General features: G+C 38.9%; 2 protein-coding genes across 3 annotated transcripts in view; both read right to left on the bottom strand.

The window, feature by feature from the left end:
- Positions 1 to 388: 388 nt before the first annotated feature.
- SLC19A2 (solute carrier family 19 member 2) lies at positions 389 to 14,903 on the bottom strand. The gene is made up of 6 exons (XM_087966432.1): positions 14,573 to 14,903; positions 13,204 to 13,812; positions 8,559 to 8,781; positions 7,376 to 7,568; positions 5,433 to 5,574; positions 389 to 751 (listed from the first exon to the last, which is right to left on the bottom strand). Exons 1-6 carry the CDS (start codon positions 14,768 to 14,770, stop codon positions 623 to 625), a joined length of 1,494 nt encoding a protein of 497 aa, XP_087822558.1. The 5' UTR covers positions 14,771 to 14,903; the 3' UTR covers positions 389 to 622.
- A 3,633-nt stretch (positions 14,904 to 18,536) lies between these two features.
- F5 (coagulation factor V) overlaps positions 18,537 to 21,886 on the bottom strand; it is a 52,264-nt gene continuing 48,914 nt past the window's right edge. For both annotated transcript variants that reach the window (XM_087966430.1, XM_087966431.1), the window contains 2 exons: positions 19,991 to 20,173; positions 18,537 to 18,966 (listed from right to left, as the gene is read on the bottom strand). In XM_087966430.1, the coding sequence (XP_087822556.1) occupies positions 18,820 to 18,966; positions 19,991 to 20,173 (330 nt within the window). In that variant the 3' untranslated portion in view covers positions 18,537 to 18,819. The remainder of the gene's footprint in view (positions 18,967 to 19,990; positions 20,174 to 21,886) is intronic.

Here is a 21,886-nt window from a genome sequence, read left to right as displayed (position 1 = left end):
CTTCATGAAATCAGCAAATCAGGGATAGCAACAAAAGAGAACTAAAATCTTTAAATTTACCAAAATCACTCTACAGAGTGAAAAATATTTTGATTGCATATACAGAAAGGTCTGTTATACAGAATGTGCAATTACCAAACACGAGCAGTATCCTGCCATGACCAATTGATTTCAAAGGATACTGCTAACTGCAGTTCTATCACAGTGCCTCACAGTTTTAGGCTTTTGAAAGTCAACATATAAAGAACACTGAAAGCATAGCTAGGCTATGCTTTTAAAAAAACCATCATTTTCCATTTACAGTTTTATGGTCTGGATAAAGAAAAAAAAAACCAGAATTTTTTTTTCCTATGTAGACTTTGTCCACAAAAGGCACGTTGACACTATGTTGTTAAATACAACATTCTTACTTATATAAGATGAATGTATTTTACTAATGGATGCTACTAATATAGTACAAATAGAGTAAAATACAATACAGATAGTGGTTTTACAGTAACAATAGTTGAATAAATATAAACCATCATATTTAAAAATAGGTTTGCCCCACCATATATCAAATGAGTTCATACTTAAGTTATGAGTTCATAAAGTTTATAAAGTTCATACTCTAGTTCATATTTTAAGCATCATCTGCAACAGCATCATTTCTTCTCCTTTCCTTTCTCCACAAATTCTTGATAATACTGTATGTACCACTTATCAGGAACAATACTGCTATGACAGCAAAATAGCCAGCATAGATCATGAACTGCAAAAAAAACAAAGATGATTTAGTAAATGGAGAAGTTAATGTTCACTGACTTCTCTCATAGCAGTTACAATCATGAGACAAGTTAAAAATAACTTAATTTGCTGTGGGGGGGGGGGTTTAAACACAACTGGAGGAGGGCACCTTTTAGACCTTCTGTCTCAAGAATCATAATTATTAGATTTATTATAGCCGCTCAATTACAGAAGACTCTAGGTGGCTTACAATATCCCAAAACCATTAAAAATATAAGAACAGAGTAACTGATAACAGATAATCAGAGTTAGAAGGGACCTTGTAGGTCACTAGTCTAACCCCCGCCCAAACAGGAGACCCTACACCATTTCTGACAAATGGCAGTCCAATCTCTTCTTCAAAGTCTCAAGAGATGGCGCTCCCACAACTTCCAAGGGCAAGCTGTTCCATTGGTTGATTGTTCTCACTGTCAGAAAGTTTCTCCTTGTTTCCAAGTTAAATCTCTCCTTGTTCAGTTTCCATCCATTATTCCTTGTCTGGCCTACAGGCTCTTTAGAAAATAGCTTGATCCCTTCCTCACTATGGCAGCCCCTCAAATATTGGAAGACCGCTATCATGTCTCCCCTGGTCCTTCTCTTTACTAGACTAGCCATGCCCAGTTCCTGTAACCGTTCTTCATATGTTTTAGCCTCCAGTCCCTTAATCATCCTGGTTGCTCTTCTCTGTACTTTTTCTAAAGTCTCAATATCTTTTTATAATGTGGTGACCAAAACTGGATGCAGTACTCTAGGTGTGGTCTTACTAAGATTTTATAGAGTGGAATTAGTACCTCTTGATCTTGATTGTATCCCTCTGTTAATGCAATTTAGGATTGCATTAGCTTTTTTGGCTGCTGCTGCACACTGCTGGCTCATGTTTAGCTGGTTGTCCACTAAGACTCCAAGATCCCTCTCACAGTTACTGCTATTGAGCCTGGTTTCACCCAGTCTATATGTGTACTTTTGGTTTTTCTTGCCTAAGTGTAGGACTTTACTTTTCTCTACATTGAATTTCATTTTGTTAGATATGGCTGAGTGTTCTAGACTATCAAGATCCATCTTCTTGGGAATCTTCTTGGGTGTTAGCTATTCCTGCCAGCTTAGTATCATCTGCAGATTTGGTAAGTTCCCCTTCTATTCCCCCATCAAAGGTAGCAGCAGCAGAGACGCTCGCTCTTCTCACACCCACCCAGACGGCCCGGGTTGGCTTCACGAAAAGCGGCCGGGATTTGGCGAGCTGCGCGATCCCTGCCGCGCTAGCCGCTTTTGGGGCTCTGACCCAGGCGGTGCGAGCTAGGCTGCCCTGCAGGGCAGCTGAAGGTAGGGAGGATCCGGAGAAGGGTTTGGGGTTTTGCAGACCCCTCCTCCCGGCCGGCAGAACCCCTTTTCCCAGGACGTGCAGCGGCGGTCCGTAATGGCCGCCACAAAGAAGCTGGCAGCCGGGTAAGAATGCGCAGGAGGAAGTGGAGAAAGTGCTTGAAAGGAGAAAGTTTTTCTTGGCTCCTAGGACTCTAAGACATATTTAACAAAATTCCTGAAAAGTATGACTTTCTGAATGATACCTTCGAGAAGAGGAAAAAGCGGCAGTTTAATGGTGCTGAAAGGATAGCTTACCCTCTTTTTCTACGGAATAAAAAAGTGAATATTAAGAAATCTATTTTTTTTTAGGTGAAAACTGGCTTTAAGCGATGAGTGGGAAAAGAGAGGACTAAAAAAAAATATTTGTATGCTAAGACTTTGTTGGAGGAGATGCCTTAAGGATTGAAAGACTAAAATATATTGCAATAAGATTTTAAGAAACAGATTTGGACTTTCTTTTTCTCTGATTGATACTACCCTAGGAGGAGAGAGTGGGAACTCTGTCTTGGTTTGGACTGACTGATAACTTTGGGATTGTCTTATTTTTTCCTTTGGAATATTCTGACTGTTGTAAGAGAAAAGAAAAGAAAAGATTTATAATGGCTCCTTCTATTGAGGAACTGAGAAAAGATTATGAGCAAGCAAAAAAAAAAATGGTAAAGCTGGTTTGAAAGAAGCCTTCCTTTTTTAGAAATGGCGCTTATTAACTATCAACAAACATTGCAGCAGATGAAGACAGCAGAAGAAGAAGAAGGAGAGGAAACCATCTTTAATAAATCTCAGAACTCGACCAAGAGGGAAGGAAGAGGGAAGAGAAGAGAAATAAAGGACTTAAGATTTAAAAAACATTTAAGAAAGGGAAAAACAAGGTGCAAAATCAATATAAGGATGGTAAACAAAAGGGAAGAGGAATACGACAGAGAAGGGAAGCCAGTAAGGCAGAGGCTAGAAGAAGGGGGGTAGAAAGGTTTGTTGGGAGAAGAAAGAAAGGGAAAAGGTGGAGAAAAGCTACAAAGTTTTGAAATTAAATGGGAAAAAAGGAATTTTTTAGGGATAAAGGATAAGTATAATTTCTTCAAAGAGATTTTGCAAGGTACATAAGATGATATGGTAGTATTGTATTAGAAATAGAAAACTTAAATGGCTTAAGAGTTGATAAGAGATTAAAATGTTGAAATGTTAATAATGATTGGTTTTAAAATATAATATGAGGGAGATTTAGAATATTGAGCTTTAATTAAAGAGTTTAATAAGATTATGGGATTGATGTTATTACAAAATTTTCATTATAGTATTTGTTTTTAATATTTAGATCTATTGTTTAACTATGTATTTAATTATTTTGGATGTATTATTCAGTTAGAATGTACCAAGCAAAATCGGATTGGGTATTCTAAAGATTAATTTGATTAATTTAGTCGGGAGATAGAAAGGCATCATACTCTGATTAGTGATTTCAGGAGAAATTTCTTTTTTTTTTATAAGGAATGAGACAAAGGTACAATAAAGAATGGACAAAAGATACAAATATGATGACTCAAATTAAGATGATTAATTAAGATAGAATTAAAAGAGTGAAATATGGGGAGAAGTTAATATAGAAGATTTAGAATGGTAAATAAAATAAGTAATGATATGTAAGATGAGTATGAATACAGTTGAAGTCCATGAAGAAAGAAATACCTGGGTCCAAGTTACTTTCCAAAAAGATCTTTTTTATGTTTTGTGTGTTGTGTATATATGTTTTTTTGGGGGAGAATTAATGAAACCTTGCAGAAATATAGAATGAGAATAATGGTAACTAAGTCAGAAAGAAATAGATGAAATAATAATAATAAAATGGAATAAGAGTAAAGAGAAAGAAAGAGAAAATGGATAAGAGGTTTTTGTATGTTTATATGGAAATGGTTTAAAACAGAATTATAGTTTATCTGACTTGTTAAATTTATAATGGAAAAAGGTTTAAATATGTAATGGATAATGACGACTTGTGTGTTTTGAAAAAAATTAATAAAACTTGTTTAAAAAAAAAAAAAAATAAGGCCCGGCCTTATTTTGTGAGAAACACGGTATTATGTCCACAGTATTTCGCTGGTCTACTAATTTAGTCACTATGTTTAAGAATGAAATAAAATTGGTTTGGCATGATCTGTTTTTAACAAACCCATGCTGACTGCTAGTTACTACTTTACTCGTTCCTAGATGTTGGCAGATCTGTTTTTTTTATCTTTTCCAGTACCTTCCCGGGTATTGATGTTAGGCTAATTGATCTATAGTTTCTTGAGTCTGTTTTTTTTTTCCTTTTTTGAAGATGAGAACCACATCAGCTCTTTTCCAGTCCTCTGGTAGTTCCCAGAGGGGGGAAAATATTAATACCACAATAGGAGCTTTACTAACCCCAAGTCTGGAAACACAGCCAGGTCATAAGTGTTTCCAATATTCTAAGGGAGGGAGAACCTTACATATGTCTTCAGGAATGCTATTCCAGAGGATAGGGGATCTGACAGAAAAGGCACACTTCCTCACTCCCACAAGATAGCAACATTTAATCTGGAGTGCACCCATTCCAGGTGGACAGAAATTATTGGAGATACTTAATCCTGTAGATAATCAGACCCTATGTTATGAAGGATCATATAAGTGATGGCCAATATTTTAAATTGTACCTGGAAGCTAAATGGCTGCTCATGTAGCAGCAGTAACAACTGGGAACATATTAAAGCCTGTTATTGCTGATACCAATACATCTTAGATCAGCTTCTGATTATCTTCAAGGGTAGTCCATATGGAGCTACGTGGGTCATGAGATGATTAGGGCATACATACCTGTTCCTTCCCATGTAGACATGAGTTACATGGGTCAGAATTTGTGATGACAGAAAGCAAATTAGATTGTATTCTGTTTACCTACTCTATAATTTGTTAATGTATTTCCAGGAATGTTAAAAAGGAAACCAAAGCCAAGAGGCAATTCAATTTTAAACTAAACACAAATTATAATTGGTATTATTGCATCTGTTGAACATCCTAGCAGTTCAATATGTCTAAAAATAGACAATCTGATCTTTATTAAGAATATTAAAAAATATCCTAAAATAGAGGGGGTGATGTACTTTTTACCCTCCAAAAGCAACCTATAAGGCCTCTCACATTTTGAAGATACTCAAAGGTAGCCTTTCTAAATGGTGTTATGTTGATATTAGAGAATATGGAGCATACGAGAACTGAAGTCTAACGTCTCTGCAAGGTAACAAGTTATGAAAAGCTGTCCACTCTCTTCCCACCCAATCAAAATTAATATATCTTACCTGTGTAATTATGTCAAGGCCAAGACCTTTTGCATCAACAACTATCAATGTGAGTACTGTCTGCAATGCCAGTGCAATAAAAGTATTAACACCAAATACAAGGGCATAGCGCTCTACACTTAAATTTGTAGCAATCTGGAACCTTCACAAAAAGAAAACAAAGATCAACTTAAACAACATATTTCATTTATCATCTGCAGATGATCATCAAAATGTAACCATATTGGGGGGATATTGGGGGATATATATCATATTATACATATATATATATATATATATATATATATATATATATATTTTCTTAAGTTTTCACAGGTACTTATATGTATGGTATTCAGCTTTGTTCGGGTATTTTCCCACGTCATTATAGTTGTGCTTTTAAAGTTGTAGCAACGTTTTGGCAGAATCTCATCTGCCATCATCAGGCTTCTGTATTGTGTTCGTCTGTGAGTCAGGCTTTCACAGCCATTTCTGTTTTAAATTTGGGGCTAGCCTACTGCTGTGCCAGAATGGTTTTTTCTTCATCCTGATTGGTTGGGAGTCTTGGTCTGTGTTTATTGGTCTTGGAGTTTGCTGTTTTCTGCTTGATTGGTGTTTCTTCTATCTTCTGTCTGTTTTGTAGCTTTTTTTGTCTTGATTGGCTGGCAACATTGTGTTTCCTGTATTGGAGGCTTTTAGTGCGGCTTGGCTCCGAGTAAATGGACGGCTATCATTTATTAGGAAGCTAAGTTTCATCTGGGTGCCTGGTTGGGGTGTGTTTGAGCTGGAGGTATCAGGGGGGATCTGTTTGCCTGGCTTGTGGTGTGGAGATTTTTTTGTTTGAGTGTGCAGGCTTCCAGATAATTGACAGTATGGTGGAGTCATCTCTTCTATTCATGCTTTCAGGTCTTTTTTCAATCTCTATGGCTTCTCTGATAATTCTGTGGCTGGGGTTTTCTATAGTGGCTAGGATTTTGGTGCCATTGAAGTCGATGCTATGACCTGTGGCTTTCATGTGTTGCTACAACTTTAAAAGCACAACTATAATGACGTGGGAAAATACCTGAACAAAGCTGAATACCATACATACATACATACATACATACATATATTTATAATTATTGAGTTCCATTCATTTCACACACAGACCTTTGTGAACCTTAAATAAAACATATGAGGTAGGAGAGTACTGTTTTCTTTCCTCTTTTGCCTTATTTCTGTAAAAAAAAAAAAAACTTTCTACCCAAAAGTTCTTAAGGACATCAATCCCCAAATTGAGAAAAAGGGAAAAGGTAAGAGGGACTAAGGCAAAGTAACCTACAGGCAAAAGAGTTTTCAAATTCTCATGTGTTTTCATTTTATTTTTAAAGTAGGCATATCTGCAAGCATAGAATCTGTGAATAATGAGAATCAACTATAAAAACTATATTTAATTTTACAAACTAATTTTCAGTTTTAGCCTTCAGATATGCAGCACTCCCCATATTTATCTTGACATTTAAAGGGGTTCCTCATCTGCTTCCATAAAAGTTTAGCGTACCAGTCCTATATCTGCTTAGGTTAGAGGTCCCAGAAATGTGGTTCTCCACAAGCAGCGTATTTACAACAAATGTATAAGATACATTTGTTACATTCCCAATTTCCAGCCCCATTTTAAGTAAACAAATTCACTGCTTTTTGTTACTTTGTAATTCACTTGGTGGTGAAACCACTGTGCAAACCTATTTTAGCTGTTTTATAGCTTCGTTGTGACAGAACTGAAGCTTTCAGACAAACACAGTGAATCTACTCCAAAAGCTATATAGCAACATTCCTCAACATGGTATATTCCATATGTACTGGGATAGCATTCTCATTAGATTATTTAGAATTTTGGGGATTTGCAGCCTCATATATGTATGATATCTGAGCAATGGCAAGATTAAAAATTTATAAAATGAGGAAATATGCAAGCAAGTACTTACGTTGCAATTGTAATGAGTAGCATATAGACAATTCGAAATGCCATATAGGAAGCATAGCACACCCAAATGTTAGGAATAGTGTCCATGATATACACAGCTGCAGCAATGAAAAGGGAGAACATAGCTAAGACTATTTCACCCCAAGTAAGAAAAGATATTTTTATGTGTCCCACAGCAAATACAGCCACAGCACCTATAAATGGAAAATCCAAACAAGTTAGAGTGCAAGAATAATTATGTCCAGTATACTGTATATTTTGAATTACTTTTCAAAAGAATATTCCAGGGATCAAAATCAGAAAAAAGAAGTCAGTAATAGCTTTGCTAAGTATTTGCTAGTTAATTTTCGCATGAGCAGAAAGAAGGAACTAGGATTTGTTGAGTCTGCAATTATAGTCATACATTGTGCTTGGATCCAATTTTACAATTTTTGTGGTGGTCGTTAAATAAATGCATCAGTTGTTAAACAAGCCTACTGTTCATTACTGGAAATAAACACTGGGTTGCTACAAAACCACTGTAAATCATGAATACATGACCATGAAGTGCTGCAAACGGCCATTTGCTGAGTACTCAAAATATTGTCACAGGATTGTGGGGGTAACATCAGAATTTCAAAACCAGGTTGTAAGTAACTTTTGGGGGTGGCTGTCATTACTCTTAATGTCAAGGATTATCTATATGTAATTTCAGTGTGGAGTTGAAATGCAACTTCTGTTATATACTTGTTTCCTTTAGCAAATTATTGGTCGCTTATAACAAGCCAGAATTCAGAACAGTTTATGATGATGGGCATCAGAAGTAAGAATAATACAGATAGAGTTGGATTATGTAGGATACTTCCTAATCTAGCTGGTGAAATCATTACTCAAAATATTGCACAGTAAAGATTGTTTAGCCATAACTGTACTGTTTTAGTTGCCATTACATTGAAAATGTATTCACATGAATATGACCAAACTGCTTTGAGTGTATGTGTATACGTATCATCTCCATATAATAGTTCAAAACTATTATGACTAAATTGCTAAAAACAACATCACATGAATTCACTTAACAGCAACATAGTAGAGTGCTCTTAAGACAAAATGCTCTTTATACAAATTAGTAAATATTAGTTTTGACAATTCCAAAATGCAACAATATGTTTCACTGATCAGAAGAAAGCTAAGAAACAGCTTACCCAACAATGTGGAAACAGCTTCCACAGCACCATTATAGATCTCATAGGTCTGAGAAGGCAGCACAATTTCCCACATGCCTTGAGTATAATTGATGACCTGGAAATAGCCACATGTTGACAGGGCCCACCATACAGACCAGCAAACCAGAGGCCAGGAAGAGTAACACTGTAAGAAGTCCTGCCAGAGTTCTTTGATTACCTTCATAATCTTCACCTTTTGCTCCTATATGGATTAAATAAATAATTCAACTAAAATATATGAGAATTGTCTTTTATGTCTATCATAGTACAACTAGAACAGTACTGATCCAAGTAAACTCTGAGAATATTGTTCCTATGGTTCAGAATAAATCATAACAAATACCACAGAGAGTTTTCATTTCTCCTTAGGTATGTGGCAAGTATGAATACTTTTCATTTGTGAATGCTTGTCCACAGAGCAAATCACTCTGACCATTTTTCTGCTTACGGAAGTATGCTCTTAACACTTCTTTTGTGCTTATTTCCATTACTAAATGAAATATTAGGAAGTAACTTTTAGAGCTTTATATTCCAGTGAATGTGGGAATCAATAATCCTGCACAGGGTATGTTGCAAAAGGGGCAGATCCTATATGGTTCCCTCACCCTATGTGTCTTTCTACTGCCTGTTTATTAAATTAAACTATAAGTACAGTAAAAAAAAATGCAATCATTTGATATTACACTGAAGAATATTTCAAGCAATTGTTCTGAAGTTGGTATTCAGTTCATGCATAAATATTTTTTCTATCAGCATCAGACAGGCTCCCAATTATTCCCAAGGCTTTCAGAAGCATACAGTACAATTAACTACCTTCATATCATAAAAATCGATGCAAGCTCAAACATTATTTTGCGTAGTTCTGCAAAAGCTACCTTTCCTTTTACCACCTTAAAAACAAAGCAAGCAATGGTCACGTTTAAATAAAACTGTTCAATAATTCTATAAAAAATCTGAATAACATGTGATGGCTAAGCAATGCTTGATAATAATGGAAATGGTTCACAAGAAAACTATCACCAATTGTTGCAGAAATAATACGCCATCTGTCTTAACTTGGACTACTTAGAATGTGCAAATAATACTTTGCTTCAGCTCGATGTGGGCAAACATTTACAATATAGTTGGATAAGAAAGTTAATAGCACTCTAAATATGATGGATTTTAACAACAAAGTTTGGTATTCATATCACAGATCTCTCCCATATTAATGACCTTGTTGCTAGGTGAATGGTACTTCTCAGTACCTTAATTACTTTCCATAAACGAAAAACAACCATAGTCTCTCTCAAAGAATCACCATGACTACAATGAACATAAAAAATTCAAGTGTTCTTTCCACACTCAGTTCTGTGTAGACCAAAGAGTGATATCTAGAGCATTTTTCACAAAATCCTTCAGTACAGTGGTCTTCATTTAACAACCATTCAGTCAGTGACCAAGTGAATAAGTGGTATTTATAACCAGTCCTTGAAGTTCTGGCTATTGCAGCAACCCTACAGTCATATGATCGTAATCCAGGACACTCGGCAACCTGCTCATATTACTGGCCATTGCAGCATTCTGCAGTTATGTGATTGTAATTTGTGATCTTCCCTGCTAGCTTCCTACAAGCAGTCAATGGGAAAGCCAGAAAGAATTGGAATGCACAATCACATGAGGTCCTTGCCTAATGACCTCTGAAGTCCTCAAACTGCCATTGCTCAGTGGCATGCTTTATGATTTATGACAGCATTGTTTAGTGACAAAAATTCTGATCCCAACTGCTATTCTAACCCAATGACCTTATGTAATATAGAAAGAGCTCATTAAAAACAGCACAAATTTATCATATATTCTGAGTATACAGCTAGTAATGCCATCACAGTTAGTTGCTTGTACATAATTGTAATATTAAAGCAAGAAATGAATTACAATGAATCTAAGAAAAAAGCCAAAAATTTGCATCCACAATTGAATCAGGCAAGTGTTAGGGTTAAAATTAATCCATTTTTGTATGTGGATTAAAAGAAAGCATATAGTGCAAGGCTGTCCAACCCTTTGGCTTGCCTAGGCCAAAATATTAATATTATTTATTATTAATATTAAAGGTATGTTCTTTATCTCAAAATAGAATAAAAGTATAAATGTGTAAATGTCACAGTCCTTCATAAAACATGACAAAATCCTTACTTTGTAGATATGTAGGTTTCTTGGCAACAATATATCAATGGCTTGCTACAACATTCTTCTGGTTTGTTTCCCACCACCCAACTGTTCTATCTTTTCTTCAATCCTGATAAGGAGCATCTGTCTATGGTTGCTCCATAATTATAGAATGAGGAGTTACCAAAGGTAATTAGCAGGCAGTAGACCATAAATGACCAAATATTACATTTAAGTAACATGCTTTCATATTTGGTTTCAGAATATTATCAAAACATTAACAATATTTCTAGCATTCTACATTAAAACAGCAACCCTACACTTCCTGTTAATGGGACAAACAGGCACATTTATTGTTCACATATAAGGTACATCAAATAGAAACACTAAGCAAGAAAAACTGGTCTTGTCTCAATTATACTTAAAATGGGCTTAGATATACAAGCCAAATAAACGCAAAGCAAAGAGACCACAAACTAATTAGCATTGGATATAACATATTTTGTTATACTTCTTACCACTAGAAACTTATGCATTTGGCAATATGAAAACATATATATTATTTTCCAGTGATCATTTTATTTATTTTGCTTGTTCGTACCTTGAAACTTTATTATTTTTTACAAATAACTCAAGGTGGTAAACTTATCCAAGACACCTTCCTCCTTCTCTTTTCTCCATCGCAACAACCCCATGAGGTGGTTTGGGCCGAGAGAGAACAAGGGCTCAAAGTCACCCAGATGGCTTTCATGGCTAAGGTGAGACTTGAACTCACAGTCTCCTACTTTGTAGCCTAATCTTTATTATTATTATTATTATTATTACCTTTATTGTCAAGAGTACAACATGTGTACAATGATATTGGCTGAGCCTCCCTTCGTACACCAATTATTTCATTTTCATAGCAAAAATGCTGAAGCATTGTGTGATTAAGAAATCTAAGAAATCTGTCATACTGGAGTGCAAGTAGAAGGGGGAGGGAGGAAGTGAAAAGCCTTTCTACCTCTGTTCTAACGATGCCAGCTAAGCATATGTAACTGGCAAGATGACCCTTTAATCTACCCCAATTAATCCTTAATGTTATGTTGATTTTCTAATCTGAATGTTATGTTCAAATTTTCATTAAATGATATCTAGATTGCACTGGGCTAAGACTAGCCATAGCTCTCCTAAACTCTTCTTGGAAGAATCTGTTATATAAAGTGTTTCTCCAACAACACGGCCTCCACCAATAGGAAGGCCCAGCATGATTTCTAGGAATGAGGTGAAATTAAGTCCTGCCCCCAAAATGTAGGCCTATTTAATCCATGCGTTTCCCCGCCATTTCTCACATCCTTCGTTAGAACTACACGAGGTGAAGAGAAATGGGGGGGAAGGGCGGGGGGGTGGGGAGAAAATTTGCCTTTAGGAGTGCCCTGCAGGTAGCCTAGGCTAGAATGCCCCGATCTACCGATAGAACACCAGCCGATAGAAGCTCCCCGAAGGCAGAGTCCCCAGCCGCTTTGGGGCGAGGCATGGCTGCCCGTGTCCCCTCGCCATTAGGCAGTGTCTTTTGGGCGATGGAAGCTCCCCAAGGGCAGTCACCAGCCACTTCAATCAGCCAGTAGAAGCGGCCTCAGGGCGAGCACTCACACACACTCCCCTCGCCGCGAGGCCGCTTCTATCGGCCAACGAAAGCTCCCTTGAAGGCAGAGTCCCCAGCCGCTTCGGGGCGAGGCGTGGCTGCCCGTGTCCCCTCGCCATTAGGCAGTGTCTTTCAGGCGATGGAAGCTCCCCAAGGGCAGTCACCAGCCAATTGGATCGGCTGGTAGAAGCGACCTCGGGGCGAGCGCACACGCACACTCCCCTCGCTGCGAGGCAGTTTCTATCAGCCGATCGAAGTGGCTGGTGACTGCCCTTGGGGAGCTTCCATCGCCCAAAAGACACTGCCTAATGGTAAGGGGACACGGGCAGCCACGCCTCGCCCCGAAGCGGCTGGGGACTCTGCCTTCGGGGAGCTTTCGTCGGCTGATAGAAACAGCCTCGTGGAGAGGTATGTGCGTATGGGCCGCTCTAGGTGGGGGAGGAAATTAAGTCACCTCCGAAAAGACGGCCTAGCCGTTTTTTCAGGGCTCAAAAAAAAAATAAGGCCTGGCCTTATTTTGTGAGAAACATGGTAGCTAGGAATCTGCCTTACGAAGTAAATGGATTGCCTTCCCCTCCAACCCCCAAAAATGTGTTTTCCCCAAAGAACTAGATTTTGTGCATATTGGCATATTTTGTTTGCCTATATTCTGAGATCTCCTTGTTTTGGCAAGTAATAGGATCTCACCAACACAAATATGATTAAAATCTCATCACCAGAATTTTAAATGATCAAACAGATGCATCAAAGGGGAACATACTATTGATCAGCGCAAGTTAATCCAATGGAAAACAAGTGCTCAATGGCAGACTGTATTTTCCACATACCCCTCAATGCAAAAGAAGTAGTACTTACTCGCTCCTCTGCAGGACACTCTTCTATATTTAATGGAATCTTCAATTCCACATCTTCCAACCCAGGAACCTTTTTTAAGGCAGGATCACGTTGGATAATTGTTCCATTTTTATAATTTAAAACTTTCATCTCCTTACTGACCTGGAAGCTTGGGTGATGGTGAAAAAAAAAGCTTTTCTGTGGCATGGGCAGAAACCAAGCTATTGCAAAGGCAACAGATACAGAAGTAAGTGACACCACATTCAAACTGAACAGGGACCAGCCTGCAACAGACACTAGGACTTGTCCACAGACAGAGCCCACAGTATAGCCCACAAGGGCAGCACTTCGACAGTAGCTTGTGACTTTCTGGTACAAGTTCAAGTCCACAACACTATAAATGTAAGAGTAGTAAGCAATTTCTGTTGCAGTCACTAATCCATAAAAGAATTCCAGGAACTGAACAGCTAGAATTCCTTGGGAGTAGAGAAGCATAAACCATGTTAATATAAGGCTTAGTCCTTGCAGAAGGATGACAGGCTTGTATCTGAGATAATCTGTGGCCAAGAAGACTGGGAACAGCAGCACTAAATAAGAGTATGTCCATACTGGATAAATTTCATTGAAGACCTACAAAAAAAAAAGGATATTATCTTTATAAAATGGAAATATCTCTCTCTCTCTCTCCCCCTCCCTCCCTCTCTCTCTATATATATATATATTGAATATTGTAGAAATACATTTAAAACAGAATTGCATAGAAATGAACATATAATTGCTAACATATAAACTTTTATTAAAATTTGAAATGAAAAGACGTGAAACAATGGATGACAAAACAGAGTGGAAATTTTGGTTATAATATACAAATTGTACAATGGGAGAATAAGTGGATGAAAGGGCTGAAACTTGTATGAAATGATGTATCATTGGTATTTGTGACCAGAATATCATCTGTATGAAGGAATTTCAAATTTATGTTGGAAATGTGAACAAGACCTTTTATCAAGTTTGATGTGTGTGTGTGTCTGCGTGTGTGTGTATATGTATATGTATGTACATATGTATGTATATATACACACACGCACATGTGTGTGTGTTTAATTAAAAAAAAATTAAACATTAATACATAATTGAAACCAGAAATGTTTCTTTTGACTTTGATTTATATTCCTTGCAGTCATCTGCTGGTAAGCATTCTTTCCTAAAGTCGTTGAGGCCCCCTTGAAAGTTCATCTGTGCCCTCCACTTTTCCATCCTCCACCAATCAGTCAGAGTGGAAGAAGCGTCTTGGATGAGAAGTGAAACGTCCTCAGGAAAAAAAAAGTCCAGTTGCCTTTTGGGGGGGGGAAAAACATCACTTTTGGGTCAATTAGAGAAAAGATCTCACCTGGGTCTCGGTGAGGTTCTTGTCTGGTCCCAACAAGTAAGGTGTGAGAAAAGGTTCCGACGGTCGCAAGTTGGCAAAGAAACCGTAGCCACAAAGCACAGTCGTCGGCAATAGCCAACCAAAACGCCGCGGGGGCCGCCTCGCGCGGCCAGTAAACAACCGGGACCGGAGTCCGTCCAAGACACCCGGCGTTTCCATCTGACGAGCCCCGCAACGGGGCCACTCAAACTCCCGCTTTCAGCGGCAGCTTCCGGTCGGCAGTCACCTTGCCGCCAGACTACCAGAAACCCTACCGGCAACCCACGTGACCAAAGGCACCTTGGCCCTACGCAGTAAACAGTCCCGCCTCCTTGCTTTCGTTGACAACTGCGATTGGGTGGAAGAGACAGAAGGAAGTCCAAATCAGCGGGGTGGAGGGGGTTACTGGTTGATTGCAGAGCAGCCAATTGGATTGCTTAATTCAGGCCACACCGCCGTTGGCTTTATTTTGATAGGGCGTCTCTTCTCTGTTCGTGCCTTTTTAACCGGTGCGGGTTTTGTGTTTTTTTTGCTTCGGAAGGATTGCATTCAGGGCTGTGACATCAGTGGAACTAGTAGAGATGACTGTTTCCAGGCTAGGAAATATCTCACGTGTAGGGGGGTATTACCAGTTGGACAAGCAAACCAGAATCTAAAAACGTGCTCAACCGCTTTTTTAGGAGCGATTTATTGCGATTATTACTTTCAGCTTTCCGCAGTCTTGAGTTCTTTGCCATGCTTTCTTCTCCTGTTCTCACATGTCTAAGTCTGGTGATGGGCAGATAGATGGGATCAACGGCTGAAAGGAAGAAAGTCACGGTGGGTGCAGTTGAAGTATGCCAGTCTGGACTCCACGGGTGGTAGGAAATGTGTGAGATCAAACGCTTAAGTCTTTATCTGGCTTTCCCAGGGAAAAGCAGACAGCCTGGTAAGAGTCTTGTGTGCAGTGGAGTCGATAGTAAAGGAACTTCTGGACCTGAATCTCGGAGTCACTTGGATTGTTTGTGCCTGACCGATAAGTACCAAGCGATCTTGCGTGAATTTTAATAAGCATATAAAAGAAGCAATAATAATGACCATCCTAATCCTAGGATAACTGGTGGGGATGAGAAGAGATAGGATAAATCAAAAGGCCTGCTGCAGAGGAGATAAAATTTTATTACGGATTTCAGAATAGAATAGAATAGAATTCTTTATTGGCCAAGTGTGATTGGACACACAAGGAATTTGTCTTGGTGTAAATACTCTCAATATACATAAAAGAAAAGATACATTCGTCAGGAGTCGAGAATCATAACGTACAACACAATGATAGTCATAGGGTACAATAAGCAAATCATACTAGGAAACGATCAATATAAATCGTAAGGATACAAGCGACAAAGTTACACTCATACAGTCACAAGAGGGAGGGGATGGGTGATAAGGAGCGATGAGAAGATTAACAGTAATAGTAGTGTACACTTTGTAAATAGTTGAACAGTGTTGAGGGAATTATTTGTTTAGCAGTGATGACGTTCAGGAAAAAACTGTCCTTGTGCCTATTTGTTCTGGTGTGCAATGCTCTATAGCGTCATTTTGAGGGAAGGAGTTGAAACAGTTTATGTCCAGGATGTGAGGGGTCTGTAAATATTTTCACAGCCCTCTTTTTGACTCGTGCAGTATACAGGTCCTCGATTGAAGGCAGGTTGGTAGTAATTGTTTTATCTGGAGTCCTAATTATCCTCTGAAGTCTGTGTCGGTCCTGTTGGGTTGCAGAACCAAACCAGAGAGTTATAGAGGTGCAGATGACAGACTCAATGATTCCTCTGTAGGACTGGATCAGCAGCTCTTTGGGCAGTTTGAGCTTTCTGAGTTGGTGCAGAGTATCTTGAATGTTACTCTACATGCATGTACTTCCTAGTTAATGGGATAGCCATTAAAGAAGCATATTGTCTTGCCTCCTAGCTTGCATAGAATAATATAAGTGTGCTTAGGGTTCTTATGGTAGAACAATCAAGTATTACCAAAACTGACCAATGCTGTCCTTATCACTAGCAGGGAAGGCTGCATGCAACATTATAAGGGAGCTTGCTATCTTAATCTACTTCTGCCTCCAAACATACTTGGTAAAATCTTGATTGACAAAAATATGGGTAGCTGAAATCAGTATTTGTGGGCCATTCTGTTGATGATTATAATGTATGGAGGACTTTAATTTGGAATATAAGAGAAGTACATTTTACAGACAAGGGATGGATGGATGGATGGATGGATGGATGGATGGATGGATGGATAGATAGATAGATAGATAGATAGATAGATAGATAGATAGATAGATAGATGATAGATATGGTTTGTGTCTGTGAAACTAAAGGAAAAGGAGAAATTGTAATAGATCTGAATGGAAATGGTCTGATTTCAGGATATAGTTGATAAACATATATATGGAAGTTAAGGTGTAGGTTTAACTATAAACAAAGCAGCAGCCTAACAGGTATGGTCAGATGGGTCAGTGATGAAATACTGTGTCATCACAGCACATGCCTCACTCCCTTTTACGTTAACTATAACATCACTTTATTAGATTTTTATCTTACATTTATTACTTTATAAGTAACTCAAGGAGGCAAACATACCCAATTCTCCTATTTTCTCCATGACAACAAGGTCATGGAGGTAGGTTGGGTTGAGAGAGAATGACAGGCCCAAAAATATCCAGTTAGCTTTCATGCCTCAGGTGGGACTGGAACTCAGTCTCCTGGTTTCTAAGCCAGCACTTTAACCATTATGCTAACCTGGCTCTAACTGCTACTTTCATGAAAGCAGCAGAAGCTTCCAAGTGTCCATGAATGAAAGGCTAAAATATTAGAAGGTGAATGGAAATAACAATAAAGATAATGAAATTATTTGGAAAGAAACTAAAGGAATGCTGAAAGGAGTACTAAATATATCTCTGTTGTAATAGAGGTGATAATGTGAAAGTTTGGAATTTAAGTTTATGCTATAACATTTAGTTTTCAAGAAAAAATGATGAAAAGGTGGTAAATATTGTGAGATTGTAAAACTGGAGAAATGTTAAAATATGGAAATTTGCAAAAATAACCAGGGGTGTGTTTATTTGAGGAATTATTGGGTATATATTGTGTACATTGGGTTTGGATATGCTTATCATTGATTCATTGGAATTGATTCATTTTTGGTAGATGTTAGAAAGTTAATTGAAATGAATGATTATAAATTCATTATATTATTCACTGATTCATTCTTCAGACCCAAGATTATTCATAGAAACTGTTGAAAGGCACTATTAATATCAGCATTTATGCCTCTTATTTAACAGTTACTGTTATCTGCCTACATTAAAAGTTGCCTTTCCTAGCAACTTTAAGTGAACCATTAAATGCTATTGCCTTTTTCAATTTCCCAATCCATCTTATTAGCATAGATGTTTCAGATAATCATCTATGTACCAACCAGGACCAACTTTAACTTTCTAGATCAGCCGAGTTGACCTAGAGCAGTGAACCTTTAGTGAACCTTTTCCGCATTGAGTGACAAAATGGGAGCGCACGCACCAGGGAGCACCAGAAACTGGAAGAGCAGCTCCCCGGCACGTGCATGTGGGAGTGCCGGAAACCGGAAAAGCAGCTCCCCAGCACGCATGCCACCAGGGAGCTGCTATTCTGCTTTCTGGCGCTCGCATGCATGCAAAAACCAGCTGGCCAGCGTTCATGCACGCACCAGAACCTGGAAGAGCAATGGGCAACAACTGGCATGCTCAGAGAGATGGCTCTGCATGCCACTTCTGGCACACGTGGCATAGGTTCACCATCACAGACCTATCAGTATCTGATGAAATTTAATTAATGTAAATATTCTCATTATAGGCCCTCAGAAGAAAGCGCAACAAAAAAATTGAAATGAAATGATATCTATTTGAGAAGAGAAAAACACAAGGAACATGGAACTGGCAAAAAAATAAGATTTTATTGTATTAGAATGTACATTCATGATTAAAGTGGCACTAGAATTAATCATTGTAAAGTCACTTCAGTTATGATATTTTGATTGATATTTTCAAAGCTATTTGAAAGCTATAGCTGAAAATTGTTTGAGAAGGATAGCTTTTTTGATGCTAATACAGTTTTATTATGCTTTTGTTTTTGTTTCCTTTTAAAAAGCAGAGTTAGTAATAAGAAAACTTGAAACATTGAAGTTGCTTGATTTGATAGTCTTCTGTCCAAGCCTTAAAAAACTTCACAACCAAACAGTTCTATCCGGAGTGCAATATATTGATTCCATGTTTTAGGGATGATACGAATGAACCTGGACAATATAGGAGGTTTGAAAAAATGTTTGACATGACCATCAGTGTTAATATTTCCTGTGAAAACCTAAACATAAAACAAAATAATAAATTAGCATCATTTGCAAATGAATGAACATTTCAAACATAAATCCTCAAAATTCCCACAGAATATCACCAGGAAAATTATTTTCTGTCTCAGATCACCTCAGTAACATGTAATTTGTAGGCCTGCAAAATTTAGATCAATAAATAAGCCTATCAAGTTGCCTTATGATTTCAACTATTGTTCCATTAGTTGAAATAAATATTATTGACTACCAATGAGCTTTGTCAAATTCATTCAAATTGTGAAGCATGTATTGTCCTGACTGATGGCACACTCCAAGTGCTTTTAATTGGAGAAATGTCATATACTGGAATTCATGGAAAAATTCAGCCATAGGGAAAAATATGGGACATGGCTTTGGTGATTACAGTCTTTGCAGGCCTTTTTGGCTTCATTAGATTTCTGGGTTGATGCACATTGCCATCATTTTCTCCTTTGTTGGTAAAACAGTTTGAGTTTAAAAAATACTTCATGATAGAATTTAGCCATGCTTGGAATGCAAGCTAAACCAAATTGATTCTGACAATATTTATGAAGCACTCCAGTATTGGTTTGTAGTTTTTATGGTAAGAATATTAGGGCTATGTCCCACAGGAGACATGAATTATAATTAATCTGTGATAAGATTCCATGATGGTAAGGGTTTTTGAGCAGTGATCTTTCCAGGAAACTAGTCTGCAAATCGATCCGCTAACACATCCCACTATTATCAACCACTGTTCCCACTGTACCCTTTGCTTTCTCTGAATTAATAAAGGGACCTCTGATGCCCACCTAATTACAAATTGTACTATGGCAAACTGTAGAGCTGTAACAAAACCAAATGAGATAGTACAGAGTCACTAATTCCCAAAGCATAGATTAAAACCTATAAAAGGGGTCATGAAGATTTTTTTTGGCCTAATATGTCCCCAATATAATGCCATACATATAGTAATAAATAATAAAGTTGGAAGACATAATTTAGGTAACTAAATCCATCAGTAAGATAAGTAATTGGTACCTTTTCCATGGAAGTGCAAACATCCAAATAAGGCTTCCATGTTGAATTGTCATCAGTATAATGGATGGAGAATGTTTTCACATACATTGCTGTAGACATAGATGTGGCTCCTTGAGTTATTATGCTTGTTATTTTTGTAAGATGTTGCAGGTCAATTTGTAGCCATTGGTCTTTGTTGTTTACCTAAAGGATTAATAAAGGTCACCCTATCATGCTACTCTTAGCAGTTGAACCCTAATTATCTACAACCTGCAACTAATTGAGTCATACAGAAGTGCACAGGAAATCTGAACTCATTGACATGCAAATGAAATGCTATTAAAAATCCAAGAGAACACATGAAGCCTATCTACCCTAAATTTAAGCAACACAAACCCAAAGGTGATCTCCAATCATATAGACCAGTGGTTCCCAAAGTGGGCGATGCCTTGGTGGGGCGCTAAGAGGCAAGGGGGCCGGCAGGGGGGCCGTTCGAGGCTCTGCAGGGTCACCCTATTGACTGTTGCATCGCTCAGGAGCCGAATGCGCCTCGGATGTGGCAGCTCTGATGCACCGCATTGTAATGGGCTCCAGGAGGAGGAGGAGGAGGGGATGGAGTGAAGTGCAGTGAATTTGAGTGTGCTGCAAGGGTGCTGCAAGAGCAGGGAACAGCCATGGAGCCGGCTGTGGTGGGGCCTGGAGGGTGTGCACGAGAGGAGAAGGAGGGGAGAGGGAGGGAGGAAGGAAGCCTCCGCCTCAGCTTTCGCTCATTCCTCAGCCAACCTGGATTTCCAAAAACTCCACGAAGAAAGAAAAGAAGCTTCTCACACTCTCGGAAAGCCCTGCATGCTCTACTCTTCGCTATCCTTTTTTCTTCCTTCCTTTTGGAAATCCGGCCTAGCTGAGGAACGAGCAAAAGCCGCGGTGGAGGCTTCCCTCCTCCCCTTCTTCCTCCTCTCGTTCTTCAGCCAGCCCAGATTTCCAAAAGGAAGAAAGAAAGGGACAGCGAAGAGCCCCAAGGAGAGCGCGCAGGGCTTTCTGAGAGAGAGGGAGAGATACAAAGGGAGGGAGAGAGAGATTCGTCTCAATTCAGCTCTGTCTGCTTCACTCTCTGTGTCTTTGCCCAGTTTTGCAAGGATTCAGCAGCGATCTAAGGCAGCAACTTCGTAGCACTATGAGGTAAACCGCCTGACTGTCACTCCTTTTTGGAATGCAAGGTTTCCAGAGACAGAAAGAACGTGGCCAAATGTCCTTACAGTTATTCCCTGGGTGTGGGAGTTGGGAAGAGTGGGGTGGGGAGTGGGGGAGAAGGAGGGAGGAAGAGGCATAGAGAGAGAGAAAGAGAGAAAGTTAGAGGAGAGAGAGAGAAGGAGAGGGAGAGAGAGAGAGAGAGAGAAAGAAAGAAAGAAAGAAAGAAAGAAAGAAAGAAAGAAAGAAAGAAAGAAAATGAGAAGAAGGAAAGGAGGGAGATAGAGGGAGAAAGATAGAGATGGGAGAGGGATGGAGGAGAGAGAGAGAGAGAGCAACCTGTTCCCCATAGAAAACACAGAAAACCACAAAACCTGGGGGGGGGGGTTCCTGTGACTCAGTGGGAGTGACATTGAGTTGCCACGCCCACCCATGTCGTGGGGCTCCCGGTGTTTTGTTTTCTGTGGGAAACAGGTCCAAATGGCTCTTTGAGCGTTTAAGGTTGCAGACCCCTCACCAAGGGGGAGGCAGAGGAAGCGGGGCTTTGACCACATGCCCAATATCCAGGATCCTGCTCAGCTAAGCCCGCCCCTCTTTGTAGTTGCCGTGCCTGACAGCAAGTTCACAGGGTGCCCCTCCTGCCAGCGATGAACCTCCCAAGCTGACCCCCCTCTCGGGGCACTGTTCCCTCCTTCCTGGAGCAGGGCAGGGTTGAGGTAGCCCAGGGCA

This window comes from Notechis scutatus, chromosome 5 (genome assembly GCF_049901735.1).
Source record: "Notechis scutatus isolate UNSWTSFEM ecotype Mainland chromosome 5, rNotScu1.2, whole genome shotgun sequence".
NCBI lineage: Eukaryota > Metazoa > Chordata > Lepidosauria > Squamata > Elapidae > Notechis > Notechis scutatus.
This window is presented reverse-complemented; position numbering and strand designations above follow the sequence as displayed.